Raw genomic sequence first — 26611 nt, 5'->3', positions numbered from 1 at the left:
GACGATTGTAACTATGATTACCGGTTCACAGCAATGGCAACTATTTGCATTAGCCAGCACTGCTCTCCTGTTTCACAGTTTGTGGACGTGGTGTCGCACCCCAGTAAAGCAACTGTTATTACAATTCAGAGCTGCGAAAGAATGGTTTTCTTTGCTGTGATAGATACCATGATGGTGTCGTGTTGTTGGCTTCACTGCATAGCTTTCACATAAAGGGACACTAAAGAGAAATGTTAGGCTAACCGGAATTAGTAAATTACACGGCCGCAATACCAGGAACGTTGGTCTCACAGGGAGCGGAGTCTTGCCAAATAAGAAAAAGAAAAAAGAAAAAATTAGACGAGCTTGAACTTCATGCACTAGCTCCTTGTGACGTTAGGAGATTGGGGCACTGCCTGCTCGGAAATACTGAAAGGGACCGTGCAGCCTCTATCCTCCAAAAGAGAGAACACACTAGAGCGAGTGTGAAGCCTTTCAATGTATATATTCCCACAAGTTCCTTTTTTTTAATGCCGTATACTCCGTTTCATACATAGTAGGCAACGATGCAGAAGCTACACAAGCAGTGCGATCATAGAGGTCTCACTCCACGCCTTTCGTGGAGCAGTCTTTTTTTTATCCAATTTTTCAACGGAAGATCTACATCGTACATTATAACCACAACTAGCAGACACAAGCTTACATGAAAATATTTATTACCTATGCACACTGTTGCTTCCAGTATAGATGACGTACTACATATCAATATCAAGCACAACTACTTTCAGATCTCCGGCGCCTTTCATGCAATAAACGTCATATTTTGTGACAAAGGTATGAGAGTTGTTTTAAATTGAATTACATGGCGCACACCTACATGGCTATCACTCATATGGGGCACACTATTTTATGGTTGCAAATGTGAGCACTGAGAGAAGTGCCGCCAGCTATCATGACACTGCCTGCTATGTATGCAATGAAATATACTGATAATGGAAACGTAAAGACTACAATGTTTTACTTTCCTCATTCCTCCCCAACACGTATCCTCTCAGCTGGGACTGCAATGATAGCAATACCCTGCCGAGTGCTCCTTTCTTACTTTTCCTTTCCGCTGTGCACTTATGGTAACTCTTCAAGGTTGGCGTCCAACAAAGGAGCCCGTTATGAGCACGATGCATTGACAACTGCCACTTCTACGTGTGCTAAGACTGCAGATATGTGCATGTGTGCGAGCTTCCACTCAGGAGTGACTCATGATCATGATCTGCTGCCCAATGGTTGGTTTAGGGAGGAGGATCGTAATAGAAGATGCCAAGTATAGAAGGTGTTGTTGAAAGTCGCAAGCGAGCACCATACATTGTTGCACCCGTGGTTGGGGGACCAACGACACAAGAGAGAGAGGGAGCTGGCGAACAGGCGAGGGGCGCCCCACTGCACCACGTACCGGCCGGGGCATCTACAAACAACCTGACCCGTTCCACCGGCTTTTCGGCGAACCGCCTACTCGGTGCGAGGCGCAGGCACCTCCGACAAGGACGAAGGCCTCGGTGTGGCCAAAAGTGAACGTGGACTTTGTGTAACTTCTCTCTTTCCCTTCTCCTTTCTTCGATCTATCTTTTGTAAATAAACCAGTCTCGAAACGGATCCCAACGAGTGAAGTTCCCCACCTTCGAGGCTCCTGCGTACATGGCCGACGCCGTCCACCTTAGTTAACACGCAGCAGAAGTTAGCGGAGTCGTCCAAGAGCGACAGCAAATAGAGTTAGTCCAGAGGCGCGAGCATTCATTAACAGGTGTCTCAAAAGCAACAGGAGAGAGTGCTAGGGTTGAGGATTGGGCGATTTGGTATTGCATTCTAAAACTGGCACAGCGCAAGATAGAAAGGAAGAAACAAGCCGAGTGCTCTGTTCTTTCACCTGACCAGCTCTGTACCACTGTACCAGTTTAGAAGAGAGCAATCTGTTATGCAAAACTGGGCTCTCTACTGCATGCAGCGCAATAGTTGTTGGCTCACATGTTCATAGCAACACTACTTACAGATGGCAAAACTTTTTTACCATGTTTGAAAAATGTTGCAATGCTCCTTTATTAGTTCACTGATAAACAAGGATTGATTATATTGCATTCTAAGAGAACTAAGGACTCAACCTATTGTAACATTACCTGAACAGAAAGAAGTACAGTCAACCACAAAAGTTTACAGACTACGGGATCTCGGAAAACATTCATTTCCGAGCAGCTTGTAACAGACGTCAATAAAATCGAACATCACAATGTTCACATACAATGGTAGAGGCTGTAAATGCAAATACTAAGCTACTTTGTGAGGCAGAGCAGATATTCAGCTTTTTCTCAGATTCTGTACTCCGTAAAATTTTTTACTTTGAAATCCACGATGTCATACTAACATACCAGTGTCATGGTTCGTCCATGAAATTCAATGAGGGAGACTTAGCCCTCCGTTATCTCCAAATAGAAAACCTTCTTAAGCCAAATAGATGAAATGCAAGTCGGATATTGAAATAAAGACCTTACCAGACTAAACTAACTCAGTGGTGTTGTCCTTTGGTGTCCCTTTAAATGAAATGCTATCAAACCAACACCTAAGATTGAGTTGCGGTACAGAATTTATCCGTGTTCATTATAACGACCTTTATCTGTGCCAGGTCTATCCCTCAGCAGTACCATTTAGAGCAAAAACAAACAGATGAAACTGAGGAACCTCTTCATACCTTCAGCCAGCCAAGCAATAAGCGAGAGGGATACATACAAGCATTACATAAAAAACATATCAAAAAGTTGTTTCTTTTTGCATACACACAGAGGGAAAAAAAAGGCCCTTCTATTGCATGGACTTGAACACATATGTGCCATCATTCTGATGCATCATAAGGACTTCACATTAATTATGCAAACGACACTTAACATTTGTGTTGCAGACATAAATCAACAAAACACAACAGGTTAATGTCACAAATGGAGAAATAATTTCACAACTCTGTAGTGACAAGATGACAGATAGATCAACAAATCAAAGCTGCATTGGGGACTAAGATAAATGTCACAGTGAAAGGCTGTGAATTAATTTCAATTCGCCCAGTTTCTTCCATTTTCTTCAATGGAAGCCGAAATCTAAGTACATAGGCCATTTTCTTGGATTCTGCCCTCAATCAAACAGCTTCTGTAAATGAACAATGAACCCATAACTTCCAAAATATGTCTAGAACAGGCAGAACAGCGCAAAACAGATGCTATGGAATGCTAGTTTTAATTATTTTTTGTCATTTTTATCAATGCCACTTTCCACACATACTAAGTATGAATGTTGCAGAGAAGACTCTGGTGTCTAGAAGTGTGTCTTATCACCTGTGCTAAGCATGTTCCATCATGGAGACCGCCCACCAACACAACACCAATACGCACTAGCACTTTGCACTTGGCAGCTCAAAGCCACAGAGTAATGCAACAGGACCGAAACCTCAGCTACATTTCACAGAAGTACTCATACAATGAAAGCACCTTGTTCTGAGGTCACTGCTGGAATTATGTTTCAATGGCTGAAACAAGACCGGTCAACATACTAGTGTGTGGACTTGAAGGATACACACACAAAAAAAGGGGGGGGGAGGCAAGGTTAGACAGAAAGAAGAAGGTACTCACCATACTTGACTTGGCAGATGTCACCAACCACAATTTCTGTCACGCCGATCTGGTTCACTTCACCACCCCGAATCACAGCAAACTTGTGCTCTTGCTCTATCCTGTTTTGGAGTCCACGAAACTGCCGCTCCTTTGTGTAGTCATTGAATGCAGTCACTAGAACCACAATTACTACAGACACTAGAATAGCTACACCTTCTATCCACCCAGCTTCCGATTCACCGGGCTCCTTTGGCTTGCCGCCTGTGCAAACAAAACAAAGAGGGACTATCAGTCACCATTTGCAACTGCCTTCTAAATGAGCAAATGTTTTCAACAAGGCATACTCAAGTTGCAGCGAGCCGGCCAGGTTTCATTCAGATTTATTGAGAAAACGGCTTAACAAGTGAAAGTTGCCAAAATAGCCAACAGTCAATGAACTTGAGAGCATTATCGAATTTACTCCATTCTACTGCACATTTTTTTTATATAGAAGAAATGACAAAAAAATGACATACATTAGATTCAAGTACGATACCAAAACGACAGTGCTTTCACACTTAGACAATGGCACTAAACATTGTTAAACCAAGTATCACTATGGTGGTACTATTCGGAATACTATTGTTGAATTCGCATTTTGTGCTTTGAATGGCTAAAAATGTTAACATTACGGAATTCAACAGCACAGCAGAGTTTGAAAATGTCCACAACATCACCCCCAGTTGTAGCAGCTTTGAGCCCACTCCAGAACATACCTTGGGTGCGATCTTGTACGCATTCCAAAATAGAACGGAGGCGGTCCGTTCCACCGAGCCGCACACGGTTTGTCAGTTTGAACGGTGAAGAACGCCATGACGTCAATTGTGAAGTGATATCTACTGTCAATCATTCCGTGTTGTCTGCTATCGGACGAGCGCCACGAAACGGACCGCCAATTTTGCGACGGAAAGAACGGACCGCCTCCGTTCGAGTTTGGAACGCGTACAAGATCGCACCCCTTAGCTGCCATAGCCTACAATGTGTCGGAAATGTGGTATTTTAAACGCCATAAACTGCACCGAAGAATAGATTCTCTGGAATTGAAGAGGCATGCGACAGTGGTGATAAATGATGCCTGGTCCGCACTATCTCGGGCACAGTAAACTTTCTTTTTCCAAACAAATCACCGTTATGGAAATCTGGTCAGCGGAATATCAAGGCCATTGCATTTATCGTTTCTTGAGGTATGAAAATTGGGGTGCATGTTACAGCAGAATGAAGAGCACTTTTCATTTCTTGCTGTGAAAATTGGGCATGCATTACAATCCTAACATGACGCTTTATAGCGCAAAAAAAAAACTGGAAAAAAAAAGAACAGTGAGAGGCAAAAGGAAAGACGAGCGCTACACTAGATTGTGAGTGAATCCTAGAGTGTGAGTGAATCCCAGATTGCGAGTTATCCTCATTACAATCAACGGTGCATTAGAATAGAGTAAATACAGCAATTGGTTTGGTGACAGACAGGAGCTTTGGCAGCTTTCCGCTAATGACTCCTCATTCCCCCTGAAGTATTCTATGCAACTCGCAAACAAAACAGGCATTCTAAACACTAAAAAAGAAGAAATGGTGGCAGAGACCGTTGGAGGATGACTGCCAAAATCAAGCAATAGCTTGCCATTGCTTCTGAATTATGCTGCTAATGACACTCACAGGTTAGCTCTGTTTATTAATGCTATGAGGTATGTGGGTGCTGTGGTGCTTCACTGCCTTGAGAATCAGCCCACACTACAAATCACAAGAAAACCTTTGTCAGGTTGCACATTGCGCGCTCTTATCAAGACTAGCCAATCAGACATTTGAGTACAGTCTCCAGTATTCGCCCAGCTTATTTGACCAGAAAGCTGCCCATATAAGTGCAGGGAAGAGCTAAAGGAAAATTGAGTTTTAATACCTGCTCCTTGACACATTAAAGCAATGCCATTCAATACAGTAGCACACTGTGCCACCACAGATTATTCTGTAACCACAGTAGTGTACACACGCACACCCCAAACAACTTATTGTGCTAATACACTTTGTGCCAGTGCCATGATGCCAACAAACCTTGTACAAGCAGCCTTGGGACAAGTGCTAAGGTAAGCCACATATCACTTTAACTTAACTATACCAGCACTCATTTTTACCTCCCTTGTTGCAGAATGTTTTGCAAGGTTGGGCTCACTCCACTACACTCGAGTGTGTAGTATCCGCACACCCTGGAATCCATTGCTTGACCTAAGCTAGCCTAATCAAATGCATTAACAATCATAGTGGCCACAAAGCATGCTGAAGACTGACAATACCCAGTGCTAACACTAGTCACAGCGTGGCAGAACCTGCAGTGAAATCAACGTACGGCAGCCTTGCAATAATCAATAATTTTGGCAGGCCCACTATGTTTTGAATGCACTTTCAAGCTGCTTAATGACCACTAGTTTCATTAACTCAGAGCTCTGGGTCTTCCAGGCCAGAAAAACAGACAGTCTAGCTAAACATCCAGGCTCGAAAAACAGAAGAACACATCAAAGTGGCAGCAAGCCTGAGAGACTGACCATGTCCCTCATCGCTGTCCTCAGGCTCGATGAAGGCGAGCACGAGGGAGACAAAGGCGGCCACCTGGAGGATGATGAGCGTCATGTCCTGCAGTGCCTCCCATACCAGCTGCAGGAACGTCTTGGGCGCCTTGGGCGGGATCGAATTGGCCCCAAATGTCGCCCGCCGGTGCTCCAGGTCCGCCGCAGATCCGCTCAGCCCTGCAAGAAGTCAGCCCCACGGTGGAATGCACTTTTCCAGGCTTGCCAACAACACAAGTGTACTCGGAAGCACTATTCTCATTTGATCACTTTTGAGAATATCAGCCTGAGTGTGCTATGATTGCGTAAACTGGCACGTGGGTGTGACAAAAATAATACTAGATTGTGAACAATTAGAAGCACGCAAATATATTCTGAGCTTTCAAATAACAAATCAAATATTGCCCTATTTGATTTGGTCTTCGAATCGAATAGTCACTATTTGTAAATACTAATCTTTTTCTTGTAGCATTTCAGTACAATAGAACCTCGTTGATACTATCTCATTAAGTACGATTTCCTGGCTCCAATGCTCATAGCCGATAACACAAAGTGTCTTAATACAAAACAACATCCGACGCAACATGCAGGCAAGTGTAGATGCTGTGCCTGTCCAAGTCAATAACATTGTATGTTCATTATTGCACAATCTGATATTTGCACAGGCTTACAACAATAAAAAATAGCTTTTTAGGGCCCCCGGCCTTGAATGCTTAAGACAGTGCAAGATACGATGGACCAACGGGCAGGGGCATGGTACAAACCATCAGTGGGTGAGGTGTAGAGCTTCCTGCAGAGGTCCTGGATGCCCCCGTACTCTTCTTGGATCCGCTGGATGGCCTCTTGGCCACGGGTCTCCATGAGCTCCCGCAGCTGCTGCAGCGTGACCCCATACTGGGCCGGACGACCCTCCACCGTCGCCATGCCCCCACCAGCCTGCGCCTCCTCCGCAGAGGACACTGCACAGAAGCACAGGGCCGCAACAGGAACCGCATTGAATGTACTTCACGAATGCTTCGGGCAGCCTGCATTCCTAATGCATATTCTGAATGCTTTAGCCCACATACTTGAAATGTCCCCTATTACAGGCCAACTGCGAGGAAACTTAGAGCCACATAAAAAGTCTAGATTCAGATAGCATAGATGCAGACTAGCCTATATGCTAAATGTTACGCTTTATAAACAAAGGGATGCATCACGAAAGGCTCGCAAAAGCAGGCCCTTCAGATATCATAACTGACAAAAAAAAGGGGGAAAAAAGCCGTCATTGCCACTTGCCAGAAATTACACTATGTTGATTGCGCGACACCTCGGCACGACCTCAGAGACTGGCACTGGTGGCGGTTCCCTGCAACGCACTGAAAAATCTTGGAGGCGGTGTACTGGGACTTATATAATAGCTGCTAACCATACACAAATCATCTGCTTAGGCATTATTAAAAGGCTAGTAATAAGAAAATCAGACAATTACGAGTGCTGCAGCTTTTCCAAGATTGCTTCAGTAGTATGTACTACTCCTTTATTACTGATTTAGCCTAAGCAAAGTTTCGTTGCAGTTGGCCTTTACGTGAAATGCAGAAGGAAGGATAATGAGAAAAGAAGTAAATACTGGTTCTGGCTCAATGCTATCAGTAATAACTTAGTTCTTAAAGGAACACTAAAATAAAATAAAAGAAAGCACTAAAACAACTTCGACTGAGGAAGTATTCTTTTGAAATTGTTTTCATTATGTTGCTGTAAAATGATTGCTAGAACAGAATAGATGGGGTAAAATTTCATTTCTTGAATTTCCTGTGAAATCCCCTCCCCCAGTAACACCAACATGACAAGGAGGATATCCAAGCATTTTCTCATACCTGAGCCATTGTGGCACCGCAAAACTTCTCGAAACTTGCCAAGATTTATCTTTGGTCTTTTTTAGAATACAGTGTGGTCAATTTGAGCTAAGCCTGAATCTACATAACAAAACTTGATCGCATCACGGTGAGCTGGTGAAGGAACTTGAAGGTGGCATCACAGCCGATACTTCACTTTTGTTTCTTTTCCAGCTTACCAAGCCTCCTCTCAAGGTTGGTGTCTTCTTTGGTATCGCAAAGGTGTAATTAACAAATATGGCTTAGCTCATTTTTCTTCTGTGTGTCTCTCTACGCCATGTTTGGATTAGGTGTGGTGGAGACAGTACATAAGAATACATTGGGTTAGTAAAGCCCATGTGTTGCTCGGCTTATGTAAAAAGGCTGGAAGGCTGCACAGGATGGCAAGCACATTGTCAAATGCAAAGCTTTAGGCCCACTTACAGTCTTGCTATGTTCGAACGTTACCCACTCACAAAAGCTAGCATACTCCTTACTGTGAATCTCCAACTTGACGCGTCTTATCACGAAGTCGCATCTTGTACGGGCATCACACAGTGCACTTTTGAGCACGATAGAACCCAATCTGGATCAAATTTCTTGGTCATGATTGCTTCTTTGCTTAATCTGGGGAAGGGAGCCAATCATGGTCAAGAATTTCAATACAAAAAGTGCTGTCCCGATCAAATGTGGTTGTGTGACACCGGTGCTAAACTTCTGTCCAAAAGTATTAAAGTTACACCCCAGGTTTCTGTCAAGTGCGTTAGTAAAAATGCTGAAATCTCAAAACCATATGTGACGCAACATGCAGACAAGCGCAGATGCTGTAGCACATTGTAAAAACAATCTGCAAGTGGATGCTACATGAATCACAAACAGACTTCAAGTGAAGTGTTCATAACTCATTTGAGGCAGCAAGGCTTGCATGGTTGAAGAGCACCGAAGTAATTTTTTACAGTAACTACGTACAATTTTAGCTCTAGCAGTGCCTTAGACAAATATAAACTATTTCAGTAGCTTTGCCTTTGAAGTATTTTGCTTCGAACTAATGATAACTAAAGATAAGGCAATTTTCAATTATTATGGCAAAAGGAACACATTAATACAGACACACCCACATTAACACTATATTACTCGACATGTGGTATGATCCATCAAGGATAATAAATTCCTGAGATTTTTGCAATCCAAAAGGAACGTGACGACACATTAATTAGTACAATTCAGCCAAAGAGTTTGTGTAGCTTTAGGCAGGAGCTGTGTAACTATGATTACCAATGAAAGGCTGTTCCAAGAGAAACAATTGTTAAAAGTCTTACTTCCATATACTACAATCTTGGAAGATGGCAAGGTGATGCAAATAAACTCAGTCATCGTGCACACTTACAGCTTATATCACAGGATGAAGATGCTGCTTATCATCATGCCCCAGTGGACCTATCTCTAGTTCCTGAAAGAAAGGAAGAGAGCAGCTGACATCAACCTACCCGCATTTACACAGACAACAAATTCATCGGAACATGTGAAACCAAGACTTCACTTACCGTTATCCTCAATTCTCCCCTTATCACACAGGTTGGTTTCCGAGAGATCTTGAACATCAATATATCTGCACACAAAACAAAGCAAAGAGATGCCGGGAGTGAGCATACAAGCGTCTATTACAACAACACGATGTGCCCAGACAAGAACACAATGGTATCTTTATGGCTAAGACAATTGAATCCTCATCAAAGTGAGTGAAGGTGAAGTGCGCACGCCGCACATCACCTGTCGAACGATTAGATCCCAAGTAACTGTTTAGCCTTACAGAGGGAACCATGCGTAGGGCAGAAGCAAAGCATGCTTTTGTTGCAAGCCAGACAAGCTTAAGGGCTGCCTCATGACAGGGCTCGCAGCTGCAACAAGAGCTGGGAAGGCGGTGCAGGTGCGCAGCAAATACAGACACCGTAGCTGCATGGCCTGAGTGTAATGATGGATCACGTTTTGCTATGCCTGAACAAGGCCCGAGAACAACATGAGCAAGGAGAGCTTTTCCGTTTACCATAGAAAAACCATTCCATAGCAGGCCCTTGAAGTCATTTATGGAGTGCACAGAAAACGTGCAAGCGATAAAGTAAACGAGTTGTGCTTCCACTAAAAAGAACCGGTGCCTGCTAGCTTCATTATGCCCGACACAGCCATTGACTGCACAAGAAGGCCGTCAACAAAGCACATATTTCTATGCACACGGCCGAAGTGCACACAGGACAAAAATCGATTTTGCAGACCCAAAGCCTTCACTCCGCCAGAAACGGCATTGTTTGTTACTACTGCCAGCCTTGCAAACTCTGCGAGAACGCAATCGCACTAGCATGTTCCACAAAACACGTGCTATTCAAGACTTAATCACGCCGTGCACACAGAAGATTGAGATAAATACGAGTCAGAGCTGCGATAAACCCACCGGACTAATGCGGCCCAAAAGCCGACGTTTCGTGCTGTCTTGCTAGTGGTTTTGAAATTTCGACGCAAGCAAGCAATCAACAAACTGACGTTGAAAGGCTTGTTTCAGCCGTTAAGCATAGGGCACGACACAGCGCGGGTCAAGCCCACACCACCCGTGAGAAATAACGCACGTGTGAAGCGGCCAGCGCAACACGGCGCCCCTAAATTGAGTCAACCAGCAGTAGGCGTTGCAGCGGCCAACGGCAGCGCACACACCACACACACACAGCAACCGACAACCGCAGATGAGAGTCGGCAACCGTCGACTACAAGGAAGGTGCGCGAAGGCTTGTTTTCCAGGGTGGAACAGTGAACAAACAGCGTTTGCCAGGGCACCCGGAAGCGAATCCAGTCACTCGTATTGCGCGCCGATGACACACGCCTCTGATGAAAGCGAGGCAAAGGAAGCACCTTCACCAGGGAGGATGTGTATGTGGTGTCTCGCTGGCAGCACCGCCTCGCGAAACCTTCGAAACAGCGATCTCAGGCGTGGCGCGCCGAATGCTCCACGCGGGAGGCGTGCGACACCCGACGACGAAGAGACGTTTTAAAGCGCGAGTCGCCAAATATGCGGCGTCCGCGACAGCAGCGCGAACTCACAGAGCCGTGCGAAAACCGTGCCGGAGCTGCTGCCGGCGAAAGCACGCACCTCGCCCACTCGACGAGCCCGGGGCGCGTACCGCAGCCGGCGAGGGACACAAGAAAACACACGGCAGGCCGCTCACGTTCGGTTCCCAGCCAAGCCAAAACACACAGCTGGCCGCCCCGCGCCGAGTTTTCCCTTGGTTCCTTCGCTCGTTTTTTCGCTTTTCTTCTTCGTCGCACGCGCTGCCATCTGTGCATGTAACCAGAAACTAGGAGCGCTGGAAGCCTACCGAAGCGCCGCGGGATGCGATGCAAAAACGAAACATCGGACCAACCAGCGCGACGCGTCCACTGAGGCGCGCTTTTAGAATTGCTAACGGCACTGAGTCTTGCACGGACGGACGGAAAAAAAACTTTAATGGGAAAAGGACCAGCGAGGTTGCTAGCCGGGGTTCAGGCCACTCGGGAAACCACATATACGCTTGCTCAATAATGCGCTCTAAACAACAACGAAGTTGCTTTGCTAAACAAAAAAAACCTGAAAATTTTGTCAATGAATGGTTTGCGATTGTAAGGTTACGGTAAGGCAGTAGCAATTTTACCGAAAACCCATCTTGACCTCTACGTGCTGGTATATTAAGATGATTTCAAACAGTGTAACTGATGACAGATACGTGATGAGGCTTAAAAAAAGAGAAATATAGTGGCACATTCGAGCCACGTTGCGGTGGGCCTGCAGACTGTTACTTCAAATGAACTTACACTATCACCGTGTGAACGCTCCCCACGCTTACTCTGTTTTCGCGTTGTCTGTCTCATTTTCTGTGAAAACGACATTATTATTACGACAGTGGCTTCGGCATGAAGTCGACAATGGACACATCCCAATTAAGAAAAGTTCAGTAAACTGGGGATAGCGGCCATTTAGCATCCAAGGTTCCATAGCGCTCTCGATCTGAACACTTATTTTTTTTTAGGCAGTATAGCGGTATCACTGGGACGTACATTCACTCGTAGAAGCTCTTTTCGCCAAGTTAAACAGCAATATTCCCTTGAAACGATGACAACATAAAATGAATAACGTGTTTATATCTTTCACACCTGCTGAACGTTGTTTGTTCAGTTTAGTGTTTTATTACAAGTCTAAGCGCGCTACAAATGACTAACTGCGCGAGTTTCCCGTACCAATAGCTCCAAATACCAAACGTTAGTTCTTACGCTCAAAGTTATTTTTGTTTTTGTTTTCGTCCCCAGCAAAGGCGTCATACAGAATCAGGAAATAATTCCCCTACCTTATCACCACATCTGCAGTGGTCGCACATCTATATTGTGGCGTTTTGCTGTTGACGACAATGACTTGGGTTCAATTCCGGGCGGTCGCAGTGGGGTACGAGGGGTATGGGCCACTGCTTAAGGGGGTATGAGCCTGTAGGGGGTATGACTCTATAGGCGAACAAGAAGCACGACGAGCAGTTTGGCGGCCTGGTCATTACAATGTGCGGCGATCTGCGACAACTGCCTCCGGTTCGTGCTAACCAGGTCTTTATAGACGTGCACGCGGTCAGAACAAGCTGTTCAGCCCGGAGGTGGCGTCATGTCTCCTACACTTCCCGCTGCGGCAGGTTGTGCGTCAAAAGGACGCCGCGTTCTCGGCAATTCCTCACGAAAATCGGGGACGGAACCTCAAACCGGAAGAGGTGCGCGTCATCGATAGTCCGTTGGTCAGCGCGGATCGAATCTTGGTCGTTGCGCCCGGTGTTGTGCGACTCTTCTACTCCAATAAGGACGTCGATGCGCTCGACACCGATGCTGCCCTATACATAGTATGCACGTGACGTCACATTCGCTGCTGTCGTCTGCTTCAGCTACCTTCCGCCATCTTGGGTAACCTTATCAACAGGCGCACGCAAAGGCCTATAGGTTCCCCAACATGTCGCCGCCGTAAACCGGAAGTCGCGGAGTATCCTTGAATGACGTACGTGCATACTATGGAGGCTAGAGCAGTTGATGTGTACTTCGGATACAGGTCTGGCTACGAGTGTGCAAGCGTACAAGCCAAGGTGGCCGGTATGACGCATGTCGATATAGGAAATTTACCCCGTGCGATAATGCTCGCTCGGGGCAAGTGCCACGTGGTCACGTTCAACATCGACGTGAAAGACGGACTCGTGAGCGGTGCCGTCGGTGTACTTCCACAGATCGAATACAGGGAAAGCCACGGGCGCGATGCAGTGCGCATTTGGGTGAAATTTGATGTGCCACATATACTGGCCCTCTGGCTCAAATCAAAGCCAACTCGCGCACTCTGCTCGGAGACGGGTATCAAGATCATGGCCGATTGGGTACCCATCGAGTTGCGTACCTTCACACTCACCCTGGAATGAAAGACTGGACTGAGTTGCCGACGAAGGCAGTTTCCGGTGGTTCAAGCTAGTGAGGTGACCGTATACAGACTGGGGACGAAGTCGTTGACACCACCGTATACGTTCATCCCGGAACTTCAAAGAGGGACCTTGAAACATTTTCTGAACGACACACAGGGGTGGATCCTGCCGGTGCACCCCAATCCAATCGTCATTGTGGGTGACGTTAACGTCGATGTGTCTCGTCCCGACGGAAAGTGGTTCTTGGCGTTTTTTGGGGGATTATTCGGCATTCAGTGTTACACCAAGAGCAATGTCTCCACGACCCGCCATCGGTCGTGCACAGACTTATAGCGTTTGCTAAGATCTCCAGTGTCGTCACAGAGTCCATAGTCGTATATAAGAGCGACCATAAAGCTATAATTACTGTGGTCCAGCGATCAACGTTAATACAAATAAACATAAGAAGTGCATACTTGTGCAATATTGTTTTGTTGTTTTATTTTTGCATAGTAATATAAGCTACGCTGGCCATACACCTTCACAGAGTGGTATTAGCCCTGTATTATCATTATTGTTATTATTATTATTAGCAAATGCATTTCATGTTCTATTTTTTTTTCGTAGATCCCCAAGCAGCTTTTATGCAAGAAATATGGACATTGTCATCGAACACCCAGAAAGGGAATGGAAAACGCCTACCACCCAGGAACATGCCTACGTCATCTCAAAGCTTCCTAAGCGCACGACGGTTAGGCAGTCACCGCTTTTTATGTGACGTCGACGCTCTTACAATGTTGAAATACCACAAGATCCGATGACGTGCTTGAAGATAACGGAAAGGCAATAGCATACGTCAAAACGACCAATGATATGGCTCGAGATATACAGCGTTTGTAGACCAGCTTTTAAGAAAGAGACTTCCAAACGCTCAAATAATCTCACTTTCTATTCTCTCGAAGCGTTGGACAGATCCGTCGACGTTAGGCCTAGCTTTACCAAAGTTGTACCAAGTTGGTGGCCTCGCTTTTCCCTTCTGTTTAATACCAACCATTACTGGTTTCGGATAACCATATTGTACTTTATTTGTAGACAAACCTAAGCTAACTTTTAACGCCTGATTAAAACCCGTCGATAACACCCAATTTACACCAAGATAACTCCTTTTAAATCAAAGCAAACCTTAACCAACAAAACTTAAGCTAACCTAACCTAAGCTAGGTTAGTTTAAATAATCTAAATAACACATCTTTTAGCACCTTACGAGCATGTTCAGAGCACACGTTGCACGCAATGCAGTGACTGTGCGAACGCTCACCGGTTAAGGTCTCGACGCGCACCACAATACACCGATAGAACCCGGTAACGCAGCTCATTCACTACAGAAGCACACAGCTGAGCTGTAGGACTGTAACCTCCCGGCGCAGGTACATCGCATGCGTGTTCGCATGCTTAACCGGAAGCACATGCGCAGCTCTAAGTTGTCGTGCGAGGTCGCGCTATGCGCTTAAGTCGCAGAGTCTGTTATGAGACAAATCCTGGAGCTATTTGAATGAAATTTGTCGTGTTTGAGATAGAGAGAGATAAGTTCTAGTCAAGAAAGCATAATTTTGATTACAAACCTGAAATATTTAAAAAAATATGCCCGAATACTGGTAACTTGGAAAAATAAATTGAAGCATGAATTTTACTAATCCACAACTCTGCACAGAAAACGGGTATAGCAATTGCATAACGAGGGTCTCGAATCCGGCAACATTGATGCCTTCAGGTAGCATGTGTGGGTTTATTGACTAGTTGCCTTCGCCAAACAAGATCACGTACTCGTGACGCCTGCTGCAGAAAGGATGTTCCACATACGCCGCCAAGGTTCGTGAGTGGTGGCGCTGGCTAACGCTCCCAAGGTTAATTCTAGTAGTAAGAACATAAATACCCAAGAAAGTGAATGAGGAAACGGCACCGCGGTAGCTCACTTGGCTAGAGCATCGCACGCATGTGAAGACGTGGGATAGCCACCCCCCCTCCCCCCCCTGCAGCAAGTTGCTTTTTCATCCCCTTTCATTGCCATTAATTTGTCATTTCTTTAATTCAACGATAAGTACAAGTTTTTTCCCCCTATGTTGTCCTTGGTGCCTTTGTTTGTTGGCTTCTTATGATATTTGTCTAAGTCAATCACTCACAGGGGACCCCGACTGTAAAAATGAAACTTACGGGAGAATAAAAATGGGTTGGAGTGTGTACGGCAGGCATTACCAGACCCTGACTGGGAGCTGACCACAGCCGTTTAAAAAAGAAGCGCACAATCACTGCATTCTACAGGTGCTAAAAGTACGGGGCAGAAATTTTGAAGTTAGCAGAGAATCTCGAGAACAAGTTAGGAACCGCACAAACGCACAAAAACGGACGCGCACGCATAGAAACGCCATTTCATTTACAAATTCACTCTTGGTGCCAACCCCCGCTCCTTAACTTCTATCTCTCCTCTCAGATTATAGTCGTAGTGGGGAAAAAAAGCAGAAGAAAGAAAGAATGGACACGAAGAATGGGAACTCAAAAACGAGTAAATGCGGTAATCCGTTGCTCGCCTTTATGCTGCCTTGCCCGCTGTCCGCAAGCTGGGACTAAACTGCTGGGACGCGTTTATTTCATAATGTACCTCTGCGCCGCCACATAGCCGAGCTGCATTGCATCGTCTGTTCCTGCAAACCCATTTGGGCCCGGTACTCAGAACGCTCACACGGAAAGTTACGACAGCTGGGTCACGCGAAACAACAAGAACTTGCACAGTTAACTGCAAGGGCTCCCTGCTGGCGGCATTGACAGAGACGGTGAACTACTATGTCTTTTTTTGTTTTAATTCTTTTGTTTTTGCATACCATCGAGGTATAACGGAGGGCGCATGCAAAATGCCACGCAGCCGCTTTGAGAACCGCCATTTGGACTGCAACATTGGACGTCGTATATACCAGCATTATTTTTTTCAGAAAGCTCAGTACGAATGGCAAGCAAGTAGCGCGAAGCTGTCGAAGCGAAAATAAAATGAAACATAGAACCGGTTCCTTTTTGTTAATACTTTACTACACATGCATTGCGGAAGTTATCCGAATAGTAACATTTATTTTTTAAAAAACTATCTGAACGCGGTATTTCGCTTTCCAAGAACTAAAAAAATGCTTTCAATTACATGTTGACGGACGCTGAACCATCTGCTTCGACAGGTAACGTTCGCTACAAAGTGCCATCGCTCTCTGCTCCTGATATCGTAGCTCACGCAAAAAAAAAAAGAAAGAAAAACGCAGATTCAACGTGCACATGTCAATCTATGTGTTATGGAGTTTTCGCAAAACTGTAAATAACATACTATAAAATTAAATGCGATGCGTAAAATTGTCCTTATTCTCATCCTATCCACCCTGTTCTATGTTCGTGTATCACACAGGCCACAAGTTCAATACCATGTAATGTTTACGCCAGAGTAACACTAAATCGAAAAGCTGCATTAATTCCGACTGATAAATTATTGTTTCGAAGCTATTTTCTGCAATTTCGCAGTAATATGTTCATTATTAAAAGAGAAAATGAAGGTCAAAGTTCCATGTTTTGAACTTCGCACCGGAACCTTATAGCCACTACGTCATTGTGACGTCACGGGTTTCTAAGCACTCCCTCGTATTTCGACCACTGTGGCTCAGTAAAAGCCTTGAAACCTGCCAAGTTAAATCCTTGGCTCTTTTAGAATACCATGTCGTGCATTTTTACGGATAAAAAGTTAATCAGTAGCGAGTAGACACCGGAAATATGTATGACGTCTTACATGGCCTCCGAGACAATGACCTCGGGGGGGCCACGCGGACGCTCCTGGGGTGAGCGTCCGCGTAACCGAGCGAACGAGCACAGCCCCGGATGAGAGAGCGAACGCAGAGCGCAGTGGGGATGAAGGACGCGAGCAGGAAAGCGGAGGAGGAGGGTAAAGCGAAAGCGCGAGGAGCGTACTGCGACGACGACGGCTACGAGATGGCGCCAGGGTAGCCAGCGTCCTCTGGGAAGTCTGTCTGCGGCGGCTGCCGTGAATGGCGCCCACGCGTCAGCCACGCGCTGCCTCTCGCGATCTCCACATTAGCGAGGCAGTGGTGCCACACTTCGCTCCGCCTGCAACGTGCGGCACGAGACAGATTGTCCGCGCCAGCCAATATATCGTGAAATGAAAACACGTATAGAGTTGAGCTCAAATTTCGCATTAGGGAGTATTGTAATCATCGGTGCACTTTTACAGACATATTCACGGAACTGCAATAGTGGCCTCTATTTTCGTCTCTACCAACTACCTATACCTGCTCATGGCATTCCTTGAACGGAAGAACCTTGCTGACTTCGCCCCGGGGCCAAGGGTTTCCGTCCTCTACGTGGAAGACTTCTCCAGCATTGTATGCAAGCGGAATCGTCGGTGAAACTTTTTTCTTATTTGCTTGTTTATTTACTAACTTCTTTACGACATTGCGCATTATGTGAATAATTTCGTTTGTCCTTCTTTATTATCTACTTACATTTTCTCTCCCTGTCTCTTTCCTCCTCCTCCTCCTCCCACAAACTCCCTTCCTCAACTCCATCCCCACTGCTGACCGCCGTTCCGGTAGCAGCAGATGTACAAGCAGCTTAGCGCGGCCAGCAGTAATTTCCTTACGTTCATTTTGTGCATTTTATTTAACAACACACAATCAATTACTGGTGTACTGCTTCGAATCAGGTGTTGTGTCGGCTGCTCGAAGCAGCGTGCTTTATTTCCTCGGCATAACGCGGCTGAAGCTAACCCTGAATAAGAGTGTCGCTTACTGTGACATGGCGGAAGTGGCTGTACAGCCCTGCCAACAGGAGACCCTGAACCTTCGGCATTTGAGCAGGTGAATCGAGGATCGCACTATTGAAAACACTGGATTCGCAAGAAATCCCAGAGCGCAGCCATATGCATGTTTATAAACCATAAACCACATCGAACAAGCTCACCGACGACACAGACGAGGCCGCGTTGTTGCCGAGCAGAACTATTCCAGCGAATGCAGGATGTCGACACGGGAAGCTGCGAGCTATAAGGTAATTCGAGGAACGAAGGAAGACCGGAGTTCATTCACCAGTGTCGGAGGTTTGTGGGTAGTCCTTGTGCGATCGCGTGGCAAGGTCTCCACGGCGCATAGGCGCCGACTACAGAGGGGATGGGGGGGAGGGGGGAGGGCGGTGCTCCGGGGCCCGAGCCCCTTCCGAATTTTTCCTGGTGTGGCAGATTCCGCCCCCTCCACTTCCCCGACGATGCCGAACAAAACCTACCCACCCCCCCTCCTAAAGTCTCATTACCAGAGTTCTGTGATCATTTTAGGTTTCTTTTGGGTTGCCTCTACCGTTTCAGTTAAAACTTTCTTGTTGCTAAAAGCTTACTGTACCATTGTTGGCGCAGACGTGCGCGGCTTTCAATTCATATTTTCGCTTTATTTCTGCAAATCCTGACAATAGGAGGACAAGCACGTTAAAACTACCAGTGGCGGTTACCTCATTCGTATTCTGCAGCGAAGCTGTTAGCCGCTAGTTGGTCGGGATGTTTCGTGGCGTGCTCACCCAAAAACAAACGGCAGCTGGGAGGCAAGCAGCAGCTGGATGCGTGCGCGCGTGACGTGCGTCGCTTGTGGTGGTGGTGCTTGTGACCGTCGCCTAACGTCGGTTGTGCCTGTCGGTTGTGCCTGTTGTGCCGGTGGTTGCTTGTCGCCTAACGTCGCCTAACGTCGGCTGTACTAGCCTAACGTCGGCAACAGCTTCGCTGCACATCCGCTTTCAGAGGGTGGAACAAAAGTGGATTTTTTTTAGACCGCAGCTCTTCAGCGCCCGTTCCTACGTTGAGCTTCGGCGTCTCTCGGGGTAACCGAGCGAACGAGTAGAGCGAAGGATGAAAGAGCGAACGCGGATCGCAGCGGCGACGAAAGACGGCGACAGCGAAGAGAGCGCGCTGAGAGCGTGGTGAAAGGGTGAGAAGGAAAGCAGAGTACTGCACGAGACTACGAGATGGCGCCATAGTATTAGACCGCTGTCAAGGGGCTTTAAAAAGCGCAGCTCTTAGGCGCCGGTTCCCGAGTTCAGCGTCGCCGTCCCTCGGCGTAACCGTGCGAACGCGCTCGTGCCCCACTGCTCGCGCGTTCACAGTCGTCCTCTTCCACAATCTGCTCCGATGCCGTCCGTCATGCCAGCGTTCTCAAGCTGCCCCTCCCTCTGCGAAGGCGCAGACGGCACTGATCCACTGCCAGTCGGTGCGGTGATTACGGTCTCAAATTATTTGCTTCCGCATATCGCGAAATGAAAACACGTGTACAGCTGCGCTCAAATTTCGCATTAGGGAGTATCGTACTTCAACATTTTGAAATACTTACACTGTGAACATTATGCGCAGACACGATATATTTAAATATATTCACCGGACAAAGTTGATTATATATTTTCAAGATACGGAGGTAGCCAACTAACAAATTTCTAATGGAAATGATAGCCTATGCTATAGAGAATGAATATGTTGCTCGATGTTCACCTCGCTTCAAATAGCTTTGCTAGCTATTTTGACCTTGGAAAGAAACCTGCAGACTTCAGTGACCCCCGTCGGCAGCCTTTTACCAAAGGCATGCGAAATGCGCCTCAATAATATGCCTCGGCATTGTTTCGCAATCCCGTAGGCAATCCTAGAGACTCATGAAAAAATCTTCTAGTAATTTATTATTATTATTATTATTATTATTATTATTATTATTATTATTATTATTATTATTATTATTATTATTATAGTAAAGAAGAAAAGCAAAAAGGGACAGTTCAGTCTTGCCGAAAAGGCGAAGCAGTATTACTGATAGCGAAGTATAAGACAATTATTCTAAGTGAACAATTCTTCGAGGTCACACGAAGTTTTCTTCATGCGCAACTGTTATGAAAGGTAATATATACACACATGGGTGGGCTTCGGAAAGCTGGATCGGGCCCCGGCCCCTCGCTCTCCACCCCCGGAAAAATGAAAGCTTTCCGCCCATGCCACGGCGTATAACGTACGTCACGAGAGTGGGGCGATTTCTCTGCAGAGCCTCGTGGCTGTAAGACAGTGCTCAAAGTGAAAGAGCGCGCAAAGTGAGTGAGTGGGCGCGAGAGAGACACGCAGACCAACTTCAAAAACAGCTTTGGAGGGTGGATGAGTGACCGGTAATTGGTTTAGCCTCTTAGTACGAACGCGTTAAGGACGATAAAACATTCAACGCTGCAAAAGCCGGTATAACGACGAAGTGCTTCTGAGTGACAAGATCTCACGAAACTAATATATTTCCGAGGAATTCCATCAAAAATATAAATAAAATCTAAGCAGGCTGAAAGAATAGCTCCAGAAGTAACATTCTGAATACGGTATTCTGCAAAATAAATCAAGCGCAAATTAAAAAAAAGCAATAATAATAACGCACAAGTGCTTTCGCGATAAACGTTGGCAGGAGTAGCGGAGCCCTTGCATGATTGTATCATAAAGTCTATAGCCAACCGGACACTTAATCTGGTTAACCTCTCTGCCTTTCACCTCTTGTTTTTTCCTCCTCCCTCCTCCTCTACAGCAGCCCTCCATGTTGGCGAGAGGAGCCAGTTTGGATTACGGTGCGCGAGGGCATGCCATAGCGAACGCTGGACTGAGGACAACGCTTTCGTGCGAACAGCCCGGGTCTCGTGTCATCAGAGCGATGACGAACGTGCGCTTCAATGAGGCATGGCAGCCACAACGAAAGCGAAGCCTGACACACCTTGCACACTTTATAGGGTCAGTGTTAGCCGAGCGGGCACGAAAGAAAGGCCCGGGGGTATGGAGCCCCTTTTATGATCGTGGTCAGGGTACACGGAAACGACGAAAGAAACGGGACAGCGACAAATCAGACAGCTTTACCTTGTCTCCAGACTCGTTACCATTTACGGAATGCCGCATACACGTGTGTAGACGTCAACGGTAGCGATGGTGGCGCTACCTCGCGATGTTTGGCTCAATGCCAGCAAGTAAAACTGTCATCGTTTTATTGAGAGGCTACGTGCATTAACTACTGGCGTAAAAGCAAGATACCCGAAAATTCTGACTCACAAACACTAACAAAGAACAATGCGCTACAAGCATAGGCACAGATTTTCTGAAACACCGCTTCTGCACTGTAATTGCTTCAGATTTCCCTTGTTTGCTTTTGCAGCTCGCAAGAACAAGATAAGTAACTCAATAAATAAGTTAATTTATAAAGGCTAATGAGACCTGCACCTTTCTAATTTGCTTCATTCAATAAAAAGAAACGAAAAAGAAAGACAAATTTGTGGGGATTACCTCCGCGGGACTCGAAGCTCGTGAGTAGGGTACAGCCTGAAAGTGCGAAGAGGCAGGGCTCTTTGTTGCAGAAGCGGAAGATAATGGTCCACCCATATCGAAATTGATCTAGGCAACCTCCACACTGCCTCGAATTTTGTCATCCAAAAGCCTTTTCTTTCTTTATTTATATGTACAAAATGTTAAAATGCCCGTCACGGTGGTTAGGACTAATGCGCTCCGTCTCTGCCTTTGAGCACGAGGTTACAGGTTCGATTACCGGCCGCTGCGAAAGAATTTCAATGGTGGAGGAATGCCAGCACTCTCACAAGCTTGGAATAAAGTTTACGCTAAAGAACCTCACGTAAACTAACTTAATCCAGAGCCTATACACTGCTGCCGCTAACGTAGTCAATGCGTTGCTTTTGGACATAAAACTCCGCATTCGAATTTAAAACGTACATAAATCGTTAAGATGGGTGAGTTATTGGTCTGCGTATATGTTGGAGAATCATAAGACTTGCGAGAGGGTTGCTAACCCTTCTTGCAGTCCGAGGCAATAATCGACGGGAAGTGTGAGGTCGTATGCTCGAAGACTGTCTGTATGCTGTCTACGTACTTTGTTTTAAAACATCCAGAGGCTTTCTGTAAAAAGAAGTGACTTCGTGTTGTATTTTAAATTTTTTATTTATATATTTATTTATTTATTTATTTATTTATTTATTTATTTGTTTATTTATTTATTTGTTTATTTATTTGTTTGTTTTCATAATGACGAACCTGCCACCTGCACGCCGGCGGCCGACAGCTGAACTTCCACAACACGCGAAAAAGAAAAAAAAAGTGAACGAAAGAAAGAGAAAAACCGCCCGGTCCCGGCAAGAGCTATGGGAAACCTGCAGTTTCTAAGCGGTGAGCGGAAATACTCCCATATTACAAAATGTAAACGTACAAACTGAAATAAAACGCTTGACTTGAAGTTTAAAATGCAATTTGAACGCGCATACACGCGTATGTCACTGAAAATTTTATGCGGCAGTTACGCAGCAGCGACTTCAATTTTTTACTGCCCTTCAGCGCCGCAGATCTTTATTACTGCAGGAAGTGTGGTGTTATCTTCGCACTATTTTTTATTTATTCTTTATTTTACTCTTTGTAATCGCCCCAGCAGGAAAGTTACAAGTGATATCACCAACAAAAGATTTTGCTCCACTCCCTACTAATTCCGTGAAGGGAAAGGGAAAAAATAAAATAACGCCGTTTACTGTGATTTCAGTGCATATGAAGGAGCTACAAGGACCTTCAGGTAGCCATAATGAATCCCGAGAGCTGCCCTCCACTCCCGCGTCTGTCATATCCCAGGTGCAGTTTCGGCATGCTTAGAACGCCATCGATCCACTCGAATTCCCGTCACTTCGCAGATAACGAGGGAAGAGGCTAGCAAGAAGTGGGTTCGGGTGAGGTGGCATACGCAGTCGAGCGCTTCTACAACGAACGCCCTTACAACGAACGCCACCTCAACGAAATGACCTGTACAACGAACGATTTCGGAGGTCCCGAGCACTTCGTTATAAAGAGGTTTGACTGTATGCCCAAGATTCGGTGCGGAACAAAACAGGCACGGAGGATAGCTACGCGAGTGGGGAGACAGGTACCTCAGCGTGAGCCATGCACGGGGCCATATAAGTGCATCATGCGAGCGAGCAATGGAGACAGAAGCCCCGTTTTCGCACATGGCCGGTACTTACGTCGAACAATGGCGGAAGCATTTTGCACTGTGAAACGGCTTCGTCGTTCATACTTCAACCACACGTACCCCCCCCCCCCCCAACACACACACACATAAATCTCTCGCGTCAGTTAGCAGGTTTTCTTCTTCTTTCTTTCTCTCTTCATTTTTTCACCAGTTTCCAGCGGAAGACCCAACAAATGTGTGCTAAACGTCAGATCGAAACGCGCGCTAAGCGGGACCGACATGCTAATGAGCACGCCCACTCCGCGAACAGGAAGTAAAAAAAAAAAAAGTGGCGAACCGGAAGGAAGGGCATCCGGGCAGCTGCGGCTCGCGAAGTGCGGTGGCTGCCCTGGAGCAGTATAAAGAGGCGTGACCCTAAATGGGGCGCGCCGGACGACTTCAAGCGGCTGCAAAAGTCGTGGGTGACGCGCGCTGCAAAAACGTCGAAGCGGCGGTGCCCGCTTGAAACTGCAGGAAGAACAAGCTCAATCGTCCTATCGTTATCATTACCCTATTTTACGTCTTATGAAGGAAGAATGTCGCTCCCAGCGATCTAGTCCTGTCCTTAATTTGTCCCTATAACAGAGGATGCATAATGTAGGACATTTCACCAAATTGTTCGGCGCGGAATGCTGTTAGAGGAACTCCACGTAAGGCAGCTCTGCCCTCATGTGGGCAACTACACTCTCGGGTAGATATAGTTATGCCTGTGCTGGACCGGGCCCACCTAGTTGAACGTGTTAGCTTCATCGCAGCATAATATGCGAATACAAATACGACGGCAACACAATAAGCGCACTGCGCCCTCGCCGTCGTTGTAGACGTTCGTTTTGCGCTGAAGCTATACAACACGTACAGCGCAGGTCAACGCGACAAATAAAGCCTGTTATGCAACCATCTGCTGTGGAGCTGCCCAGGCCCGCAATGGAATCGACGCAAGGCCCTGAGTGTGCATGCTGCCAGCGACACTCGGACCTAACGGAGCTTAGCGGAATACCGGACATGCTAACACCCTCTATCAGAGAGTTTCTTAATACAATGTTTCTTGGCCCGGACGTCCAAGAAACATTATTCGAGAGCGTGCTCCTATACGTACACATGAGCGACTTATAGCTAACGATCTCTAACCCCAAATATTTACACCGCACCCCCTTATCCTTCGCCGTTTGGTTGATATCAAATGATGATCTTATCCAACGTGAGAAATAAACACGTTAAGCGAGCAAGCGAGAACACTAAACGCACAAACATTTACAAAGCCCAAAATTTTCGATCAATCAATCAATCTAGCGGTGCGCCCGCTCGGCGCAGCCACCATTTTGATATCCAAGCTCTCGGCCTTAGCTACAGTTGTGAAATAGCAACAATGCGTGAAAATAGCTTTCCGGACACTGTTCAGCTTGCCTAGCAACGATTACAAAAGCACGCGGTACCCTCGCTTCCTTCACCCCCCTCCCCCCTACAACGTGCAAGTGTGCATGAGCGAAGCTAGAGCATGACCATTAACCTGGACCTGATTTGTTCACACAGTTTGTTCACGCGCACTCATTCAGCGTTGGCGGTTAGCATTTTCTTCAGTTAAACGAACTCGGCCACTCCGCTTTTAACGCAGCTCCCCATATAGCGAAAAATGTTTTTCGGTCCCAACTGGTTCACACCAAAAGGGTACGCTTTTCAGTGAACAACTGGAGTACGATATAGGCGGGGAGAAAATGGGTGGGTGGGATGAGAGGGGGGGGGGGGGCGCAGGAGAATGAACTGGCTCCAACGGCATTAATTGTAACCAACGTTCGCGCGGGGGTCCAGCGTTTGCAGCGTCGACGCGCAGGTCACTTGCCCACGACGACGTCGTTACGTATATCGCGCCGAGTGTCTGTCCCCCACTCCAATACATCAACACACGGGGGTGGCGGCGTCGGCACAAACGAAACGTATCGATCGATCATCGTAAGCAGCGTGCCCCCTGCCGCGGCATTTTTTCGCCCTTCTTTCTGTCCCAATCATTCGTTTTTCTGCACCACCGCAAGGGAGAGTGGTAGAGGAGGAGGAGGAAAAATAAGGAAGGAAGGGTAGGGAGGTCAACCACAGTGATAGAAAATAATAAAGAGAGAAAGGGCCAGTCGTGTCGTGGCGCGTGCAGAGGCCCGTCGCGGATCGAGCCACATTTCCCATTCCTCCTGTCACCGCGTCAAGCCGGCCAGAGTGCGCCGATATGCGTCCTCACCCCCTCCCCTCTCTCTCATTTCCCTCTCTCTCTCTCTAACTTCTCCCCCATGGTACCAGCAAAGCAGATCAATACGTCGATGTGTCACCGGCTCCTGTGGCGGCAGCCTGGGGAAATCTGATGTTGCCCTCACCTTCTGTCATTTTCATTCCCTCTCTCCCACCCTGGTTCTAACTTCTCTGCATATACAAGCCCGCAGCATGCCTCGTGGCCTTGCGTCAATCGCCGGCACCCGTTGCCTCCAACCGGATACGTGAGCAATGGTTGGTTGCATGCGGATGTGGGTCGAGAAATGCCTCAAATTTTGGTGGTTCGTTCGGCAGTTCATTCGCGGTGTGTATGCTGTCCGCTACTTCACCTGCTCAGTTTTTCCACGTGTAGATGCGACAGAATGACCAGTATTCGCAGTAAATGTGTCATGTATGTTTAAGTAATAAACACGACTCCACGGCCGACTTTATGCGCAATCAAAGGCATTGCATGGCCCAAATATCGGCACAACGAGAAAGAAATAATGAATGAAGTAAGAAATAAGAAATGAAATGAAAGTTTCAAGCCCATTGGCTAATAAATATTAACCAGTAAGAAAGGTCATGGAGGTAAACGAGACACGCGTGTGGTTTCATACTCCACATTGGGGGAGATGATAACTGAATGGAAAGAGAGAAATGCATGAAAATCAATAGCAACAGTGTTCGCGCGTGCGAGGCTCAACAGGACACTGGAAGTAGTCAAAGTGCGCAGTGCCTGTCGGTGGCCGCGGCTCTTGTGGTATTGCCCTGAACTCCCCTTGAAGTGAGATGCAATCATAC

At 46.5% G+C, this 26611-nt stretch overlaps 1 protein-coding gene across 17 annotated transcripts in view; it reads right to left on the bottom strand.

Moving 5' to 3' along the window:
* PMCA (plasma membrane calcium-transporting ATPase 3) overlaps positions 1-26611 on the bottom strand; it is a 359676-nt gene that overhangs the window by 89833 nt on the left and 243232 nt on the right. For 13 of the 17 annotated variants that reach the window (XR_010566675.2, XM_065441193.1, XM_065441192.1 and 10 more), the window contains 5 exons: positions 9612-9676; positions 9455-9517; positions 6979-7173; positions 6194-6394; positions 3642-3884 (listed from right to left, as the gene is read on the bottom strand). Coding sequence is in view for 16 of the 17 variants with exons in the window: in XM_065441193.1 (XP_065297265.1) it covers positions 3642-3884; positions 6194-6394; positions 6979-7138 (604 nt within the window). In the remaining variant the exon portion in view is untranslated. Of the gene's footprint in view, positions 1-3641; positions 3885-6193; positions 6395-6978; positions 7174-9454; positions 9518-9611; positions 9677-10513; positions 10660-10685; positions 11067-11154; positions 11375-26611 lie in introns of those variants that run through there. The other 4 variants (XM_065441199.1, XM_065441194.1, XM_065441200.1 and 1 more) reach the window with 4 other exon arrangements.

The sequence above is a fragment of the Dermacentor albipictus genome, chromosome 5, assembly GCF_038994185.2.
Source record: "Dermacentor albipictus isolate Rhodes 1998 colony chromosome 5, USDA_Dalb.pri_finalv2, whole genome shotgun sequence".
NCBI classification, from domain to species: Eukaryota; Metazoa; Arthropoda; class Arachnida; order Ixodida; family Ixodidae; genus Dermacentor; species Dermacentor albipictus.
The sequence above is the reverse complement of the archived record's forward strand: the minus strand, read 5'-3'. Positions and strand labels throughout refer to the sequence as shown.